The sequence below is a fragment of the Oncorhynchus tshawytscha genome, linkage group LG29 (genome assembly GCF_018296145.1).
Source record: "Oncorhynchus tshawytscha isolate Ot180627B linkage group LG29, Otsh_v2.0, whole genome shotgun sequence".
Classification (NCBI taxonomy): domain Eukaryota; kingdom Metazoa; phylum Chordata; class Actinopteri; order Salmoniformes; family Salmonidae; genus Oncorhynchus; species Oncorhynchus tshawytscha.
The window spans coordinates 22,277,488-22,296,608 of record NC_056457.1 but is presented as its reverse complement, the minus strand read 5'-3'; the positions used below and the strand labels follow the sequence as shown (position 1 = coordinate 22,296,608).

Below are 19,121 nucleotides of genomic sequence, written 5' to 3'. Positions count from 1 at the left end.
TTAGCAAATTGTGACCATTCTAGAAACAAACATTTGCGGCTCCGAGTCTGCAAAGTAGGCCAGGCAATCTCTCACAGAGCTGTAATCATATCACAATCCCGTCAAATAAATGAAAGCGGGCAAGAGGCAGTAGGGGAATGAGGGATTAAAAGTGAATGAGGTAGAGACAGGTTCAGTAAACACGGCTGTCCTGTGTGGTTCCAGGGAGTTCAGTGAGAGGATGACAATCTTTGGGATGCTGCTATTGGACCCGTAGCCACATGTTGAAATAATGCAGGAGTTCTGGTAGAGGCATTGTAGAGGTTTAAATATACTGCACAAATGATTGAGTTTGTGACCAAATATCATCCGTCACCAACACATGCATTGAATTAATTTTGTCTTTACTAGTGCGTCTCTCAGAAAGAAGTGAGAGGCCAAAGGTTCACTTGGGGAGAGACAGACAAACCAACCCATGGACAGACTGACCAACCGGTGTCTCCCACCTTTGCAGCTGAGGAGGAAGAGGCTCATGTTGTGGCTGAAGGAGCCTGTGACGTAGCCACAGCTTTCGTAGAAGTCACAGGAGAGACAGCGTCTGTTGAAGGGACCCACCGTGTCCGCACTACAAACACAACAAGAGGACACTCAGCCAATCCCATTTTTTGGGGGGGTCATTTAGCAGACGCTCTTATCCAGACCGACTTACAGGAGCAATTACGGTTAAGTGCCTTGCTCAAGGGCACATGGACAGATTTTCCCCCTAGTCAGCTCTGGATTTGAACCAGTGAACCTTCGGTTACTGGCCCAATGCACTTAACCGCTGGGCTTACCTGCCCTCCTTCCCCAAAACACATGTAAATAGTGGACTATAAATTGTGCTTTCCTGTATTATAATTATGCTAAAATGTTTATTATATTCTACTGAGCCATTTACTTTATGCTCATATTCTTATCTTTTGATATTTCTTATTGTTGTTGCGTTGTCGAGAAGGAAGATGTTGGACCATGTGTATCCTGTACATACGACTAATAAAATGTGAATCTTGAAGTCTTTCTCCTAGATCATTATTCAGACGTGGAGCAAAGCGCCTCAAAGCATGCAGGCCAAAAGGCACTGAAATTGTAACCAAGTGAAACCAAAAGAACCCATGTCTTTTGGGTGGTGGGCAACAGAGCTAGGCACAACAGAAGAGAACAGCATTACAGACAGTTACATTACAGAGCTATGTATGTGTTACCTGTAGAGGTGCCTTCGCTTTGGATCATCCTCAGTACTCAAGAAGTATCTGCAAGATACATAATAAACATTTAAAATTGGACGTGCAGCACCAGTTAAAAGTGTGGACACACCTACTCATTCCAGGGTTTTTCTTTATTTTTTACTATTTTCTACATTGTAGAATAATAGTGATGACATCAAAACCATTAAATAACATGTGAGAAGAGACTTGCTTGGGCCAAGAAACATGAGCAAAGGACATTCGACGGGTGGAAATCTGTCCTTTGGTCTGAGTCCAAATGAGAGATTTTTGGTTCCAACCGCCGTGTCTTTGTGAGACGCAGAGTAGGTGAACGGATGATGATATGTGGATGCCAAGGGTGTGCAAAGCTGTCATCAAGGCAAAGGGTGGCTACTTTAAAGAATCTCAAATATAAAATATATTTAGATTTTTTTTAACACATTTTTGGTTACTACACGATTCCAAATGTGTTATTTCATAGTTTTGATGTCTGTCTTCACTATTGTTCTACAATGTAGAAAATAGTCCAAATAAAGAAAAACCCTTGAATGAGTAGTTGTGTCCAAACTCTTTACTGGTACTGTATGTTAAACTAATAAATAATATAACAAATGCATGGGTGCACGCAACATTACATCACTGAAACATTGCATTAGTCACAAAGTGTAAGGAGTCTATGAAGTGAGATTGAAAGTAGGTTAGTGTAAAGATTCCAGCAGTACAGTTCAACAGAAACATGTCGGCTCGGGGAGGTATAAGCAGCTAGAGTGCAGACAGTTCCAACAGTATCATAGTCTTGCCACTCGAAGGGATGTAACATAAATTAAATATGATGTCAGAGAGATGCAGAGGCTTTGCATTTTTTTTGTTACTAAAGTAGGCCAGGAACAAATCTGACAGAAACAAGTTCACGCCTCAAAGTAACTTTTGTAGGTGAGCTGTAGCTGAGCTAGCTTTGGTTACAGAGAGAGAGAAGAGAGGGGGGGTGGAGAGAGTTGGGGAGGGGGAGAGGAGAGGGGCGAGAGAGAGAGGAAGAGAAAGACCTGACCACCCAAACTTAAGGAAAGCTTTGACTATGCACAGACTCAGTGAGCACAGCCTTGCTATTGAGAAATGCTGCCGTAGGCAGACCTGGCTCTCATGAGAAGACAGGCTATGTGCACACTGCCCACATAATGAGGTGGAAACTGAGCTGCACTTCCTAACCTCCTGCCAAATGTATGACCATATTAGAGACACATATTTACCCTCAGATTACACAGATCCACAATGAATTCGAAAAGAAACCCGATTTTGATAAACTCCCATATCTACTTGGTGAAATAGCACAGTGTGCCATCACAGCAGCAAGGTTTGTGACCTGCTGCCACAAGAAAAAGGGCAACCAGTGAAGAACAAACACCATTGTAAATACAACCCATATTTATGTGTATTTATTTTCCCTTTTGTACTTTAATAATTTGCACATTGTTACAACACTGTATATATTCATAATATGACATTTGTAATCTCTTTATTCTTGTGTAACTTCTGTGAGTGTAATGTTTACTGTTCATTTTTATTGTTTCTTTCACTTTTGTATATTATCTACTTCACTTGTTTTGGCAATGTTAACATATGTTTCCCATGCCAATAAAGCCCCTTGAATTGAATTGAGAGAGAGAAAGATAGGGAGTGGGGGGGAGAGAGAGAGGGAAAGGGGAGGGGGAGAGAGAGGGCGGGAGGGAGAGAGCGAGAGGGGAGAGAGATGGGGGAAAGAGAGATTGGAGGAAGAGAGAGATAGGGGAGAGCGAGTGTTAGGAATTTTATGAATAAATGACTAAACAATATCCCCATTTTAAATAGAACTGTAACTAAGTAAACTTATACTCTGTTTTATTATATCTGATTAACAATATGAATTCATAAGTGAGGGATTGTGTAGCCTGAAACAGGGGGTAATTAAATAAAATAAATACCATTCCAGCCAGGTTGGAGAATATTGGAAGTGGGGGTTTTTCAGTAAACAGAAAATGTCTTTAACCTATGGTTGAACCGACGAAACTTAGCTCTGGGGTGTTTTAGATAAGGCAGTGAGTGCATTCCCAGGTTTTCTGTTAACTAGAACTGTCAGCTAAGTGGTGATCGATAATGGTGAGGGATCAAGAGTTAATTCAGTTTTATTGTGTGTCCTGTGTGTGCGCTAGTGGGTCGGAATGAACTTTTAAACTTGCTCTGTCTTGGTCGGGAGGAGGAGATTCATTCTAGAACCTGTGACGTCATATTTTGTATATAAACTGTTGTTCGTGGTTACATGGCAGCGCTCTCCGAGAATAAATACTATTATCTAATTTTGATAAGACTGGTCTCCGTCTATTTTATGCAAATAAGAATCTTACAAATTCTCATAAAATAGACTAAGTGAATTCAATTAATGAAAACAAATTGGAAATAATGAAATTATACCAACAGCGAGATAGTGGGGAGAGAGAGATAGGGGGAGAGAGAGATAGGGGGAGAGAAAGGGGGGGGGGGAGAGAGAGAGAGAGATGGGGGAGAGGAGAGATATAGCGGGAGAGAGAGGGTGGGGGGTTGAGAGAGAGAGGTGGGAGGGGAGAGAGAGCGGTGGGAGGGGAGAGCGAGAGGGTGGGGGAGAGAGAGAAAGAGGGGAGAGGAAGCGAAGGGGGAGGAAGCGAGAAAGGGTGAGAGAAATAGGGAGAGACAGGGAGAGAGAGAGAGAGAAAGGGGGAGAGAAAGAGGGGGAGAGAGAGATGGGGGAGAAAGAGAGGGAGAGCGAAAGACAGAGAGGGGAGAGAGAGGGGTTTGATGAATTGTTTGTTTTAGGTTTTGTGGGTGGGTGTTTGTTTGTTTCATAATTACAGCAAAAATGTGTATATACTACATGTGAGTGCATTATATGTGTGTGTGTGTGTGTGTGTGTGTGTGGCCCAGCTGGGTCAGGGAGCTCACATTAGCTGGCTGTCCTCGTTGTAGGCTAGGACCTGGGTGACATCCCAGTCTCCAGACGTGATTGACTGCAGCGTGTCTGTGCTGGTGTTGGGCTGGAGAGGGAGGGGGGAGGAGAGGGACGAGGAGATAGAGGTAAAAGGAGAGAGAGAAGGAGAGGGAGTGGGAGAGAGAGGGAAGGGGAGCGGGAGAGGGACAGAGAGAATGAGAGGGAGGGGGAAATGGAGAGGGAAGGGGAGAGGGAGGGAAAGGAAGATACATATACTGCATGTTAAAAATCACTGGACTCAATGTCTTCTTGTCACATTAGGAGTGCACACTTAGTTGAACTGACTTCTGTGCTACTTGTGATGGAAGATATTACGGAAGTGGCTGTTGTCTATGCTATGCTGTAGGCAGCAATTCCAGTGTATGGAAGCCCTCGTGCAGAACACAGAAGAGAGCGTGTTGAAGGGGAGTATACAGTACCTGTGTGATGGACATGGAGATGTGGAAGAACTTGCCCCTGCCTCCCTGTGGGATGGCTCTGGTGAAGAACAACTTCAGACCATCTTTGGAGAACAGCGGCTCCTCATTCTGCACACCAGTCATATAACACACATAGAACATACAAACTCAGCAGAAAAAAACGTCCCTTTTTCAGGACCCTGTCTTTCAAAGATAATTTGTAGAAATCCAAATAACTTCACAGATCTTCATTGTAAAGGGTTTAAACACTGTTTCCCATGCTTGTTCAATGAGCCATAAACAATTAATGAACATGCACCTGTGTAACGGTCGTTAAGACACTAACAACTTACAGACGGTAGGCAATTAAGGTCACAGTTATGAACACTTAGGACACTAAAGAGGCCTCTCGAATGACTCTGAACAACACCAAAAGAAAGATGTCCAGGGTCTCTGCTCATCTGTGTGAACGTTCCTTAGGCAAGCTGCAAGGAGGCATGAGGACTGCAGATGTGGCCAGGGCAATAAATTACAATGTCCATATTGTGAGACAGCGCTACAGGGAGACAGGACAAACAGTTGATTGTCCTCGCAGTGGCAGACCACGTGTAACAACACCTGCACAGGATCATTACATCCGAATATCACACCTGCGGGACAGGTACAGGATGGCAACAACATCTGCCCGAGTTACACCAGGAAAGCACAATCCCTCCATCAGTGCTCAGACTTTCCGCAGTAGGCTGAGAGAGGCTGGACTGAGGGCTTGTAGGCCTGTTGTAAGGCAGGTCCTCATCAGACATCACTGGCAACAAAGTCGCCTATGGGCACAAACCCAACGTCGCTAGACCAGACAGAACTGGCAAAAAGTGCTCTTCACTGATGAGTCGCGGTTTTGTCTCACCAGGGGTGATGGTCGGATCCGCGTTTATCGTCGAATGAATGAGCGTTACACCGAGGCCTGTACTCTGGAGTGGGGTCGATTTGGAGGTGGAGGGTCCGTCATGGTCTGGGGCGGTGTGTCACAGCATCATCGGACTGAGCTTGTTGTCATTGCAGGCAATCTCAACGCTGTGCGTTACAGGGAAGACATCCTCCTCCCTCATGTGGTACCCTTCCTGCAGGCTCATTCTGACATGACCCTCCAGCATGATAATGCCACCAGCTTTACTGCTCGTTCTGTGCTTGATTTCCTGCAATACAGGAATGTCAGTGTTCTGCCATGGCCATCGAAGAGCCCGGATCGCAATCCCATTGTTCACGTCTGGGACCTGTTGGATCGGAGGGTGAGGGCTAGGGTCATTCCCCCCAGAAATGTCTGGGAACTTGCAGGTGCCTTGATAGAAGAGCAAAGATACAGGTGCCTTGATGGCCATGCAAAGATACTGTGTGTGACTGTGTGAGAGTGTCTTGCATCTCGCTCATCTCAATATCTGCGGTGCTCCTTGTTGTGACGTCATTTCGCTCTACCTTTAAGAGCACTAAGACATTGTTTGTATTTGAATCTTGTTGGTTTCTTACCTGCCTGTGTAGCCAACTTTCGCTCTCGTCCTCGTGTTTCTAAACAGACAATTTGAAAGAAAAGTCAATGAAAAGCAGATGAAAAGTGAATGAAGTGGGCTGAAAAACAGACGTACAGACACACACCTTGGTGCAGACGCCAGTGGTGGCCTGACACAGAGTCAGCATGGATATGTTCTGGGCTCTGTTTAACCAGTTCACTGCCAGTTTGGTGGTAGTCGCCCATTTCACCATGGTGACATAGTACTCTCTGTCCAACACAAAACAAAACTATGCATTTATTGTGACTATGCATTTATTCATGCAAATACAATATCTAGAATAAAGGACTAGGAATGTCTTACTAACATATTGCATGTGTAACAGAGCTCATCCCTTTGAAAGCCATAAGGGTATATAACCATGTTATATATAGTAGTAGTAGCAGTATTAGTAGTGGGGAGGCAGGTAGCCTAGCGGTTAAGCATGTTGGGCCAGTAAACCGAAAGGTCACTGGTTCAAATCCCCAAGCCGACTCAATGATAAATCTGTTGATGTGCCCTTGAGCAAAGCACTTAACCCTAATTGCTCCTGTAAGTCACTTTGGATATGAGCGTCTGTTGAATGTAAAATTTATTAAACCTATATACTGTTAGCAGTTGAGTAGTATTGTAACAGAGGTTGGTGTTGTGTGTTGTGTGTTGTGCTGTGTGGGGGGGTGTACCCCATCCTCTGGTCCTCAGGCCTCCTCATCTCCATGGTGTGCAGGGGCCCATTCAGGTTTACCACATACAGAGAGATGACTGGGTTCTCCTCCCCAGCCTGCATGGAGGAAAAGAGGACAGAGAGACTATATGAGTTCAAATTCCATCAATAAAATAACTGTTCTTATTGGACATTTTATGCACATCTACCTCAGGAAGAACAGTCTGTAGACAGAATTAACTCCATGCTGGTATATTTCCCAAGATAGTTTGTTTTACCTTTATGTGTGTTTAATGATAACGTACCTTTGAGTGGTGGTACAATTTACTGCAGCGTAGTGTTGCACAGTAGAGTGCATGTTTTCAGTCAGTAATAGGTTAGTAATCATACTGCAATAACCTTAGTGTTGTGAAGGGTCACGGCAACCACAGGACCAATTGCTTCCAATTACCCTAGGCCACGCCCCTTCCCTCCACACCTGTTCCCACTCCCTAATCACCTCTCCTCACTCCTCTGTTTCCCACAAAAGCAGCATGCTCCTCTCTATATACTAGTAATGGTTCATGTTTGGTGATGGTACAGCGCACACTTCCTTCCTTTGTGTGTGATATGAGACAGCCACCACATCCTAAAACATTTCCCAAACTCGGTCCTGGGCCCCCACCCCCCCGGGTGCATGTTTTGTTTTTTGCCCCAGCACTACACGGCTGATTAAAATAACCAGCTCATCATCGAGCTTTGATTATTTGAATTCCATCCAACTCCTAACCCCCCCCATGTGCCTCTGTTGTTCACCATGTATAATAAATACCCCTAACCCTGGACTCCTCATCTCCATCTCCTCATTGCATTCTGACCGATGCACCTTGGTGACAGCAACAGTCCTGACCCTAACTTACAGCCCATTCCTCCTAGCCCTAGTCCCTTTGTTCACTTAGAGTAGTGGGTTTCAGTCAGTACTAGGTTAGTAATTATACTGTTCTATTTTGAAGGAAGTTGTCAAGGAAGTCAGTTTGTGTTTATACAGGACGTACCGTCCCCCACCTACCGTCAACCAATCATGTCAATGCGGAGCTACGCAGCCATTGTTACAACATGTAAGAGGTGCATGGCAATGAGGTACGGAGCTCGATGTGGCCTCTGCATGCCTCCAGAGGCTCCGCAATTTTGTCACACACTCCACACGAAGGCTCCGACCACATTTCGGATCAAGCATAAATTGGCTTTCAGGGTAGTGGTTTTCAGTCAGTCATTGGTTAGTAATCATACTGTTCTAACCTTAGGGTAGTGGTACTCCCTCCCAGTAGGGTAAGTAGTTCCTGTGAACATGGGGATCTCCATCTTGGGCACCATGGTGTCGTTGATGGTGGCATATGCCAGCCGGGCACCGTCCAGAGACCACCAGTGGGCAATATGGGTCTGGAAGATCTCCTCTGGAAAATAATTGGAGAGAAATGTCCTTTCCTTTTCAGTAATAATGAAAATGATGAAACCCTTACAGAAACCTACTCTGTGTTTCAATGGAATCACATTTCAACGCCCTGTGCAGACCTGCATCAGATACGTTGGTTATATTAAATACTGACCCAAACATCAATTGCAATGCAGAGTGAGTTTGGCTCAACGCTGTCATAACATCCCTAAAATGAGGAGTACTGTATGTTCCGGCCATAAATCAAAACACTGCTTTTAATCTCACAAGCGAGGAACGTCGACCAATCGAGAGCCATACCAGGAAAGGGAACAGGAAAAGTAATTTCCCAGTCAGGTGCAACAGTGTGTTGAAATTGGAGTGTGGTTGTTTGTGTGTAACCCCTTTTCTGCTGCTGAGGCACATAGAAAGAATGCTGTTGGAACTTGGCTTACTTAATCAAAAACCTGAGACCTCTGTGCGTCCCTACAGAGCATGGGTGTGTTTGAAATTGTTCAGGTTGATATGAATGACAGGACACACACTACTATACCAGAGGGGGCTCTATTGATATGTAGTTCCAGGTGAAGACACACACAGGCACGCCCAAGTGCAGAAAAACACTGAATGTATGTATGTATGTAATCTTTTCTGCATCAATCCCCAACCAGATGATAAAGTGTGTGTGTGTGCGTGTGCGTGTGCATGAATTGCATTTAGCTTGAGGAGGAAATTAGTGGTCTGACACAGCGCTACATCTCCTGTGTGTATGTGTATCCTTGCATCCTTCAGTGTCTATCTATCCAAAACCTTCTTGATGTAATGTGATTTGTGGATTCAAATAAAGTATTTCAAATGTGTGTGTGTGAACTCACCTTTGTTTCCATGTCCTTTGAGAGCCGTTTCTTTCTCCCTAGCTATGATTACCCAGGTGAGAAGTGTCACACTCCTCCATTCTCCCTGGTTCACAGACTCGCTGTCTGACTCTAAATTATTCACTGCCTAACACAGATATGACTTATGCATGAGCCGCCCTGTTACTTAGGCAGGTGGGCAATAGAAGTTAATGAATGTAATGTGACAGAATCAGGTGGGCCAAACTAATGAGGAGGAGAAGGAAGGACATATCTTTCTTCACCGGGACACAATTCAACAACCATTAACTGATCAAAAATAATATGCTATGATAAGAGTAGTGCTTCCTATGTTGAGACATTTTGACAAAGACAAGGTGTGATAGGACTTGGTGAGATTCAGAGGAATGTCAATTGAGGCAAAGAACACGTGGTGCAAGATGAGTCCCGTCCAATAGGGGGCAATGGTGATACGTATTAGAACTAAGCCCCACTGGTAGATGACAGTTGAAGCACGAGAGATTCAACTGAACTGCCTGCTTACAGAGAGCATAGATAGGATATCACACACACACACGCACGCACACACGCACGCACGCACGCACGCACACACACACAGTTGTTTACTGCTATATTTTTCAGAAAATAAGTGTATGTACCACCGTAAACAAATACAAACAAAATCGTCTCAGTGTGCAAAAAGTGCAATACCAGCTAAAACTCCAGGGGCCATACACACACAGCTCCTATCAAGAGTGCCAGACACTGGTCTGGTTCTATTCCTAGGCCACATCATAATTCAGGATGTTGTCTGCTTCAGTACCCATTATATCCCTGGGCCACATCATATTTCAGGATGTTGTCTGCTCCAGTACTGGTTCTATCCCTGGGCCACATCATATTCCAGGATGTTGTCTGCTCCAGTACTGGTTCTATACCTGGGCCACATCATATTTCAGGATGTTGTCTGCTTCAGTACTGGTTCTATCCCTGGGCCACATCATATTCCAGGATGTTGTCTGCTCCAGTACTGGTTCTATACCTGGGCCACATCATATTTCAGGATGTTGTCTGCTTCAGAACTGGTTCTATACCTGGGCCACATCATATTTCAGGATGTTGTCTGCTCCACCACATCAGTTAATCTGACAGACAGGCCACTGATGACAAAGCGTTCTATAATCGCCTTGGGTGTCTGTCTGACTCCCCTTATGCAAGACTGTCAGTGTACCACACACACAATGATAATGTCATCTGGTTTTTAGACGGTTACTACAAAATTAGACTGCAAGCGTGACGTTTTTCCTCCAGGGAGAGATTTCCTCCCCATATCTGACACTGTGATTGACCATGCTGTCATCTGGTGCAGATCTAAACAGATGTTACACAACCTGGCAAGGTCTCTCTCCCCTTCACGGCTTATGTCACCACTAAACAAACACACACACACACACATTGAATGTGTTATTGCTGAAAGACCGCAGTCTGTCAAAGAGATCTCCACTGAGAGACATGATACGTGTGGTAGGTCTACGTTGTGGGGCCTCCCATCCCATCAAAAGATTCATCTTCCTTAATAAATGATCAATGTAAATTGCCAGGCCCTCGCTTCATAATTATGTGGCAGGGGTCAGACAGTGATTAAAGTTTCAATGGACTTAGACTAATATTGCTGTTGGAAGAGCTCCACTGCACAGCTTAAAATCTCAGTCAAACTAATCTGGGGTTAGGGGTGTGTCAACACACATACACACTTTAACAGTTAACAAAGAGTTAGTGTAAAACACTCCTGCCTCTCTTTCTCTAACCGTGTGAGTGCACACACAGACATGACCGTTGCACACAGATGCAGACATAACGGTCGCAATCACGCATGTGCAGAATTCAGCCTTCATACGGTAACATTTGTAATATTGTTGCCAGTTTACAATTACTCTTGGAACTCAGAATCACATCTAGCAGTGTTCTGGCAGTATGTCACGAGACACCTAGTGAAAGGTTGGCAGGTGCCGCCCCACCCATTGATGAGCACTACACCAGGCCCTAACTAAGAGACAGCCATCCAGGCCCTCCCTGACACTCCTGCCTCTCTTTCTCTATCCGTGTTATTAAAAGCGAGAAGTCTTGGAGCAGAGAGCCAAACACACGGGGAGCTTTTCATTAGTAAAGCTGAACACAGCGAGGCAGTCTGTTCCTCAGGGGACGAGGCAGAGGCACTGAGGTGGAGTCAGAGCTTGGATCGGTCGAGTCAAAACAAACAGGGAGACATCTGTATCAGAATGGAGAACAGACGGCGAAGATTAATTCTGCTGAATTAATGCTAATTTACCTATGTCGAACAGCCGCAGTGAGAACTCAGGGAAATTGAAGCAAATTGGGCACTTTTCCTGTTTTTAACTACATTTTGGTATCACTCTAAATCAATTGTTTACTGCACCTATGACTAGCCTTAATACCAGTTCTGTTGTGTTTAAAATTTCAAGACAAGAATCATTTTGACTCAAGTGCCACATTCTCTGGGGATGACAATGCAATGGGACAGATGTGCCAATAAACTACCACCAAGAATCAGCCAATAAAAGTGTTATCTCACCTTCATACAGCCAATCGCTGAGCCCATTGAAGATGACTCCCTCCTTGCCGGTGGAGACTAGGCGGATCGATCGGCTCTCCACCGTCGAACGGTAGTAGATGTTATTCTCAAAAATGAAAATCTAAGGGAAGATGTGAGAAAAAAATATGGAAAAACTGAGGTGATCAATATGGAAGGAAGAAAGGACCTGTGTTCTGCATGACTAAACTTGACCTGTAGGTTGATGGAAGGATGCTTTAACCAGATGAGGAATTTGAGCTCAAAAGATTCTATCGAAATGTTTGATCCTCTCCTATTCACTGCAAATTGAATCATGAACATTTTGCAGCAATATTGGCTTGTTTGACAAGCCACGATATAGCAGGCCTTGTTGAATAAACACATATCGCGTGTTTTGAAGTTCACAGTCACCTGCCAACATGGCAGTCATGTTTGCTACCTGCACAATCTAGTAAATAGCCTCAACTTACCCTTCTGCCTCCTCGCTATTGGATTATACTTTCATCATGTAATGGACATAATATTGTCTCCATATTACTGCGTGTCTAAGTATTGATTGATAACTCCGGCTCAGGAGAGAGAAAGAGAGAGAAAGGACAGAGAAAGAAGGAGATCAAGAGAGAGAAAGAATGTACTGCATAATGAATCCTTTACCTCACCACATTGAACACCAATACTGTACATCAATATAAGTCCTAATTGCAGATAGATCCTTTACTGGGCTACAGCATTGCCCTCCTCTCTGTCCACTGTTAGTAGTAGCATATTATAGTTCCTCTTCACACATTACAGATTCTCTACCTACAAAAAAAACTTTAAAAGTTCTATCTAAAAATATAATGCTCATGTTATTAAAGGCTCTTAACAGGTCGGTTTCAGTTGCAGAGTTCGTAGGGCTTATATTGAAAACAATAGAAGGTAACTAAGGATAGCTCAATAACTTTGGCCTTGAGCTTTTCGTTGGTTCACGTGTAATCTCTGTTACTGACATGGACTGAAACATGCTATGTAAACACAGTCTGAAAGATATTCTCTTTTAAATAAAGAAATACTTCAACAATAGTTGACCTCTCCTCAGGGATGATAGGGTATGTTCCCTTTCCTTGCAGCAGTTAAGGCAATGCAATAGCATCACAATGCCCCCACCAAAAAGGATGGGGGGGTGGGGGTGCAATTTTCCTTATGTGGCTAGGTAGACCAGGGGAACACAGGTGTGTTTGAATTCACCTCTGTGCAGATGGACTGAGGGCCCAGTTTTATAACAGGATCTAGCCCAGGGCAGGGAGTAACACGGTGAGCTTGGCCCACTTCTGAAGGAGGTAGAAACACTGCCCAAGTTACCTCCCATTAGGGCTGGGCGATATGGCCAAAATTTCATATCACGGTATTTGAAAAAAAAAATGGACGTTGTGACGGTATTTCATGTTTATGAATAATAAAAGTTCTAAATTTGCTATATGAGTAGTGCGTGACCTTAGGGTGGCAACACACATTCTAAGTGATTTCAATGGATCTTTCTCCATTATGATTGTTTTACGCTGTTCAATTCAACCAAAAATAATTTTCTACATTTTCATCAATTTCTGCACTCATTTGAGATCATTTCCACACTGCCACGTAGGGCTGCACAATATGGGCAAAAAAACTAGGCCTAATTTTTAACCAAATGTTGCAATTGCTTGCAATTTAGAGCAAAACACTTGGGTGAACTGTTGGAATCATTGGAAATAGAATGATTGTTTTAATTCTAGTTAGTATATAATAGTGGGCACTTTGAAAATGAGGCCTAGTTTGAAACGACAACAAATTAAAATGCCAGGGAGGAGTTGTGACAGGGTAGGAACCAAAGTGTTGAAAAGTGTTTCCTAGGGGACCCAATAATCTTTAGCTACATTGAACGTTTTCTTTGATTTGAGCCTGAACTCAAGTGCCTCGTGGTTGAGGAACAACAAAGGCGCTTCTTGAGTGATGGGGGCAGTGACAGTTCTGTGTGAAAAGCGGCATGGAGAGAGAGAGAGAGAGCGCTGAGTGATGACTCAAGTAGCGGAGTAAACTATAAAAATGAACGTTACACATGCCGTATCCCATTTAACAAACCCAACATTCGTTATAGAAGGTAAAGTGAAATCCCAGACCGGTCTGTGCATCAAATACGGTATACCGCCCAGCCCTTCCTCCCATATACACACGCAGAGTCTGGGGAGATGTGTGGTCATATTGTGTGCTGGTTGACAACTCTGGAGATTAGCCTCACAAAGAGAGAAAAGTAGGGCGAAGGAGGGGGAGAAAGAGCATGGGAGACAGGGAGGAGAGCATGCAAAGCTCAGCGTCTCAGTGGGGGATTGAACTCCAATTTAAAGGAAGAAGACCACATACTGCTAAAACTGGAGTTATATGTTCATCCACACAGACAGAGCTGCCTGTCCTCTGAATAATGTGTATTTAACTCAATTCTACTACTTTTCGACATGGGACAAGAAAGCTGTGTGTGTTTGTGTGTGTTAAAAAGAGAATCAAGGGGAGGGGCTTGAGAAATTAAAGTGAGGATCAAGAGGGGAGGGGCTTGAGAAATTAAAGAGAGGATCAAGAGGGGAGGGGCTTGAGAAATGTGATAACAGATGGGCTGATGTTAGTGTGTGTGTGTGTGTGTGTGTGTGTGTGTGCGCGCGGGCGCATAATATACACACATGCGAGAGAGAGAGGAGAGAGAGAGAGGAGCGTTTACATATTATATGAATGCACGTCGGCAGACACCTTCCTCTCCCGCCCATGCATCCTATCGTTGACAACCAGCATCACAGCTCAGAGGGCAAGCATCTGTTGCTGGGAGGGGAGCTCCTTAAAATGAAAGCGACTGTTGGAATCAGGGCTGTTTGATGATTAATACTGGGAGAGAGTGTGTGATATCAATCCAGTGACTTCACTAATTAATCCGCTGAGGAGATTACAGGTAATTAATTGCATTGTGCTGGAGGATGTAATCACTCACAGTCTGTCTGCTCCGAGAACCACTAGACTGATGCTTATTAATGTTCTCTCGGTGGCTAGACTGCCTGGTAGCTTGTGATAGTTTAACAGACATACACGGCCATAGGAAAGGTCATTGATATTGTACTCTCAGTTTAGAAATACATTATAACTAGACATGGTTTGCCAAATGGGAGTGACATTGGGGTATGGAGTATGGGTGAGACAAGGAGGGTGCTGCGGGTAGTTGTAGTTCTTACCAGCTGCTGGCCCGTGGGTCCCCAGCCTGCATACTGCAGTTGTGCGTTCCGCACCTCTGGAGGGTTCAGGTTCCATGTCTCCCTACAGCACAGAGGAGAGACCACATTCAGACTACACACACCCACACTACATACTTTTTATTTAACCTTTATTTAACAACACACACCTTTAACTGCCCCCCATTAAATGACTGAGCACCTTCTTTAAAAATAACATCTTACTTAGTGGCTCCTCAAACCACAGCATTATAAAAAAAACTCCAGTGCACCACACCAGCAGCCTGCTCTGCTCCTGCCCAGATATACCAGTGTATTACAGCTTAGCCCAAGAGGTTTACGAGCACCTATAAATACTGGTGCTTTATATATCGCTGCCACTTTCTGTTCATTTAGAAAAGTGCTGTGTGCTGCAGGACAGAAAATTAGAGGTGTCACAGGCCCTTTGTCTTAGTCTGGAGATGAGGATGAATGAGGTCATCAAGTCCCCTGGCCTGCAGTTCTCCTCGTCTTCACTGGGTGGCAGCGCAGAGACTTGACTGACTGGGCCGAAGAGAGTAGAGGAGAGTGGAGGGGAGAGGAGGGGAAGCATTGGTTGGTTTCAGCTACTTACGGAGTCTCCAGGCTGCAGATGATGTAGAAGGCAGTGAACGAGTGCTGGTACACCTAGAAGAAGAATGATTGAAGACTATCATGAGGTACTTGGCCATTGAACCATGTTTTAGTAGCTAACTGTCACCAGAATGTATATGCATTTGGTTGGGAGGTTATATTGTATTCTACAAAGTCATTCTGTATTTGCTCAAATGTAATATTCCTTGTCAATGAGTCACTAAGTCCAGGGCACAAATGCAGTGTTCATAATATAATATATGCCATTTAGCAGACCCTTTCTTCCAAAGAGACTTACAGTCAGTCATACAAGCATACATTTTTCGTATGGTTGGCCCCAGTGGGAATCATGTCTACACTGCATTCTACTAGCAGGCCCTGGACTGAGAGATGACATGTAGAATGCTTCTTGATGTAGCAGGAGTTAATTATGGATCCCCTTGTTACAGTAGTCCGTCTGAATACCCCCCTTAGAGTTGGGGGAGAGAAAGAGAGGGATTGACAAGCGAGAAAGAGAGAGATAGAGAGAGAGAGGGGGGGGCTTCTATGAAGGGCAAGCAGCAGCATGACATATGGAGAGAGTGCAATGACAGCCGGGGGACGGAGCTGTCATCTACCAGGGCTATGGAGGGATGATTAAAATAACAAATGCACTGTCTAACACACACACACACACACACACACACACACACACACACACACACACACACACACACACACACACACACACACACACACACACACACACACAAATTAGTGCCTCCCTACTGTACCATTACACTTTCCCAGTCTTGCACCTTTGGTGACACTTCACTGTTCCTGATAGCACACTGTTCCTGATACCACACTGTTCCTGATATATATGGCAAGGTTAACCCAGGTCTACACCTTTTCCTCCCTACTGTAACAGTGTCTACTCTCTCTCTGTGTCTTTCTGAGCCAATGGGATTCTATTCCCTGACATGCTGATTCTTTTTCAGACTCTGTGTCCTGGATCTCACATTGCAGTAATCTTCCAGCTGAGTTAACTACCTGAGCCATTACATAATGCAGTAACCGCTGTAGCAGAAAAACCTCCCATCCCTCTCTTTATCCTTTCCTCCCCTCCCTCTCTCACACTCTTGCTACCCCAAATCTCTCTACTCTCAGGCTTGCCCCATTCCCTCCATTTGTTTTCCCATTCCCTCTCTTTGTTTTCCCATTTCCTCCATCCCTTCCTCATCCCCCTTTCTCAGCTGTGTTATGGGGTTTGTTTGTGTTTTGGTCCCTCTCTGAAGAGTAGTTCAACTCAGCTGTTCTCTCTCTATAGTGGCTGAGAGGTAGCGGGGTGCGACAGTCCTCTATCCGGACGCAATGATTACTTTTCTCCCCCACCGCCTCGCCACGTTTCCCCTCAGAGCCCACTGAAGTATGTGCCTGTCACTCTGCTAATTCAAAAAACAAGCAAACAAATGAAGGAGCTCACTGGTGCCATGTTGTAGGCGAGTAGCACATGCTTCATGTCAGGAGACACTTCATACTTGCTGGCTTTGTACATTTCCTGTAAAGCAGAGAGAGAGAAAACACAAAAGATGAGACCTTTAACCATGCGTAGTGTTTTTTCATTAAGGCGATCCTTAAATGACTGCATTTGACGGATTGCTCGGCGCGGACTTGGTCGGCAGACGCATTAATCTTGTCGCGGCTCTTTCTGATTTCGGAGGGATGAACATACTGGGCGTTGTCACCTTCGCCATTTCGACACTGATGTTGCTTTTTCGTCAAAAACATTTGATGCGTAGCGAACCCAAATGATAACGAGCCAGATCAAACGATGTGCTAATGATGTATCGTTTCAGTAGGCTTCACAATAAGAGCTTTGGGTGCTTTGATATGCTGACGCAAAAAGAAAAGTTTGAATTCAATTCATGCAAAAACCACAGTCTGTTCTTTGGCCTATTGGGATGCATCTACTGTGGAAATATGAGAAAGTTGGAGAGACTCACAAACTTTTTGTTGTGCACCAATACCGTCCTCTCGTATGTCTCCATGTTGAACCTGACAACATCCCCCTCACGTGTGCGATAGAGTAGCTCATTACCTGTACAACAGAGGGAGAGCAAAGAAACAGAGCAAGAAAGATTATTTCACAAATGCTAGTTCAAGATTTTCATAATGCCTGATAATAGTCCTATGTGCAATATCCTTGCGATCGTACGTAAGGTGGACACTTGCAAAAATAAAATATCAGAGACAAAGTGTTTGGACTCAGAGTGATTCTGGGATTCTCTACATTGATGTCAGAAGTGGGATTCACTACATTGATGTCAGAACTAGGATTCTCTACATTGATGTTAGAAGTGGGATTCTCTACATTGATGTTAGAAGTGGGATTCTCTACATTGATGTTAGAACTGGGATTCTCTACATTGATGTCAAAAGTGGGATTCTCTACATTGATGTCAGAAGTGGGATTCTCTACATTGATGTTAGAAGTGGGATTCTCTACATTGATGTTAGAAGTGGGATTCTCTACATTGATGTTAGAAGTGGGATTCTCTACATTGATGTCAGAAGTGGGATTCACTACATTGATGTCAGAAGTGGGATTTCCAGTGGGAGCAGTGGCGATCCGTCATTCAGGGCATTTGGACTTGTCTGTTTTGCATGTTATTTTGGAATTAATAGGTGTCACATATCAGTTTTCAAACAATTTATGAATAATATACAGTATATAATTGTTTTCTTGAGTAAGGCAGCTCCAAAAGGCAGGTGTTTCAGACTAACTCAGTGCTTTCTGTGGTGGTAGGACAAGCCAGCAGAAAATATGGAGCTTTGTGCCGTGATTGGCTCAGTGATCTGTCACTCATGGAGACTTTACGTCACTGCCAAGTGTAAGAGGAGACATTGGAAATTCTAGCCCTTCGGCTGTTGCCATAGAAGTGCCCATCCAAGAAGGCTCAAGGTCATTGGCCACAGATAAGATTACGTCAAATGGACTGAGACTTGGACTGACCATGTCAACATCATTCTTTCACAATCTTAGCTAGCAGTCATCATCATGAATCAAGTCGACAGTCTACTGGCAAATCATTTTTAAGAAAAAATTAAGAGAAATTATAGATAAAACGTATCTGTGCTCATCGGCCATTGGACATAACATTTTACAACAAGTTGGAAATCGCAAATTCAACGAGTGGCTTGGAAGGAATCAGGGACAGTGGCTGTGTGTTCCCAAATCTGGGATTAAGGGGATCTTTTCCAAGTTTAAAATGATAAACATCCAACATTGGCCATGCTGTCAATGAAGTATGATTTATGTCACGCTCAAAACAACTGTTAACCTGGAGGACCGGCCAAGCCACCTTCGTGTTCAAGTGAGCCGAGCACAACAACGTGAGTCCAAAAATGTATTGTATGCGGCTTCATAAATGATGTAAATTGCTAGGGAGATATGTATATTGTAACTAAGAAAGTAATACTATGTGTATGTTGTGTAGTAAGCTGTTAGTAGTCCATGTACAATCACACAGATAATTTGGTCTATTTACCCCTATTAATTTCACCTACTGTTCTGCCTGTTCTACTGTAGCCTATAAACTGTTTTGGAGAAAGGTAATCATTGAA

At 44.1% G+C, this 19,121-nt stretch overlaps 1 protein-coding gene across 5 annotated transcripts in view; it reads right to left on the bottom strand.

Annotated features, from left to right (window-relative positions):
- LOC112227747 (dipeptidyl aminopeptidase-like protein 6) overlaps positions 1-19,121 on the bottom strand; it is a 356,992-nt gene that overhangs the window by 15,274 nt on the left and 322,597 nt on the right. For all 5 annotated transcript variants that reach the window (XM_042308485.1, XM_042308488.1, XM_042308486.1 and 2 more), the window contains 13 exons: positions 17,501-17,595; positions 16,981-17,055; positions 15,517-15,569; positions 14,907-14,988; positions 11,680-11,800; positions 8,100-8,254; positions 6,841-6,938; positions 6,264-6,387; positions 6,138-6,176; positions 4,638-4,745; positions 4,173-4,264; positions 1,221-1,268; positions 486-604 (listed from right to left, as the gene is read on the bottom strand). In XM_042308485.1, the coding sequence (XP_042164419.1) occupies positions 486-604; positions 1,221-1,268; positions 4,173-4,264; positions 4,638-4,745; positions 6,138-6,176; positions 6,264-6,387; positions 6,841-6,938; positions 8,100-8,254; positions 11,680-11,800; positions 14,907-14,988; positions 15,517-15,569; positions 16,981-17,055; positions 17,501-17,595 (1,209 nt within the window). The remainder of the gene's footprint in view (positions 1-485; positions 605-1,220; positions 1,269-4,172; positions 4,265-4,637; positions 4,746-6,137; positions 6,177-6,263; positions 6,388-6,840; positions 6,939-8,099; positions 8,255-11,679; positions 11,801-14,906; positions 14,989-15,516; positions 15,570-16,980; positions 17,056-17,500; positions 17,596-19,121) is intronic.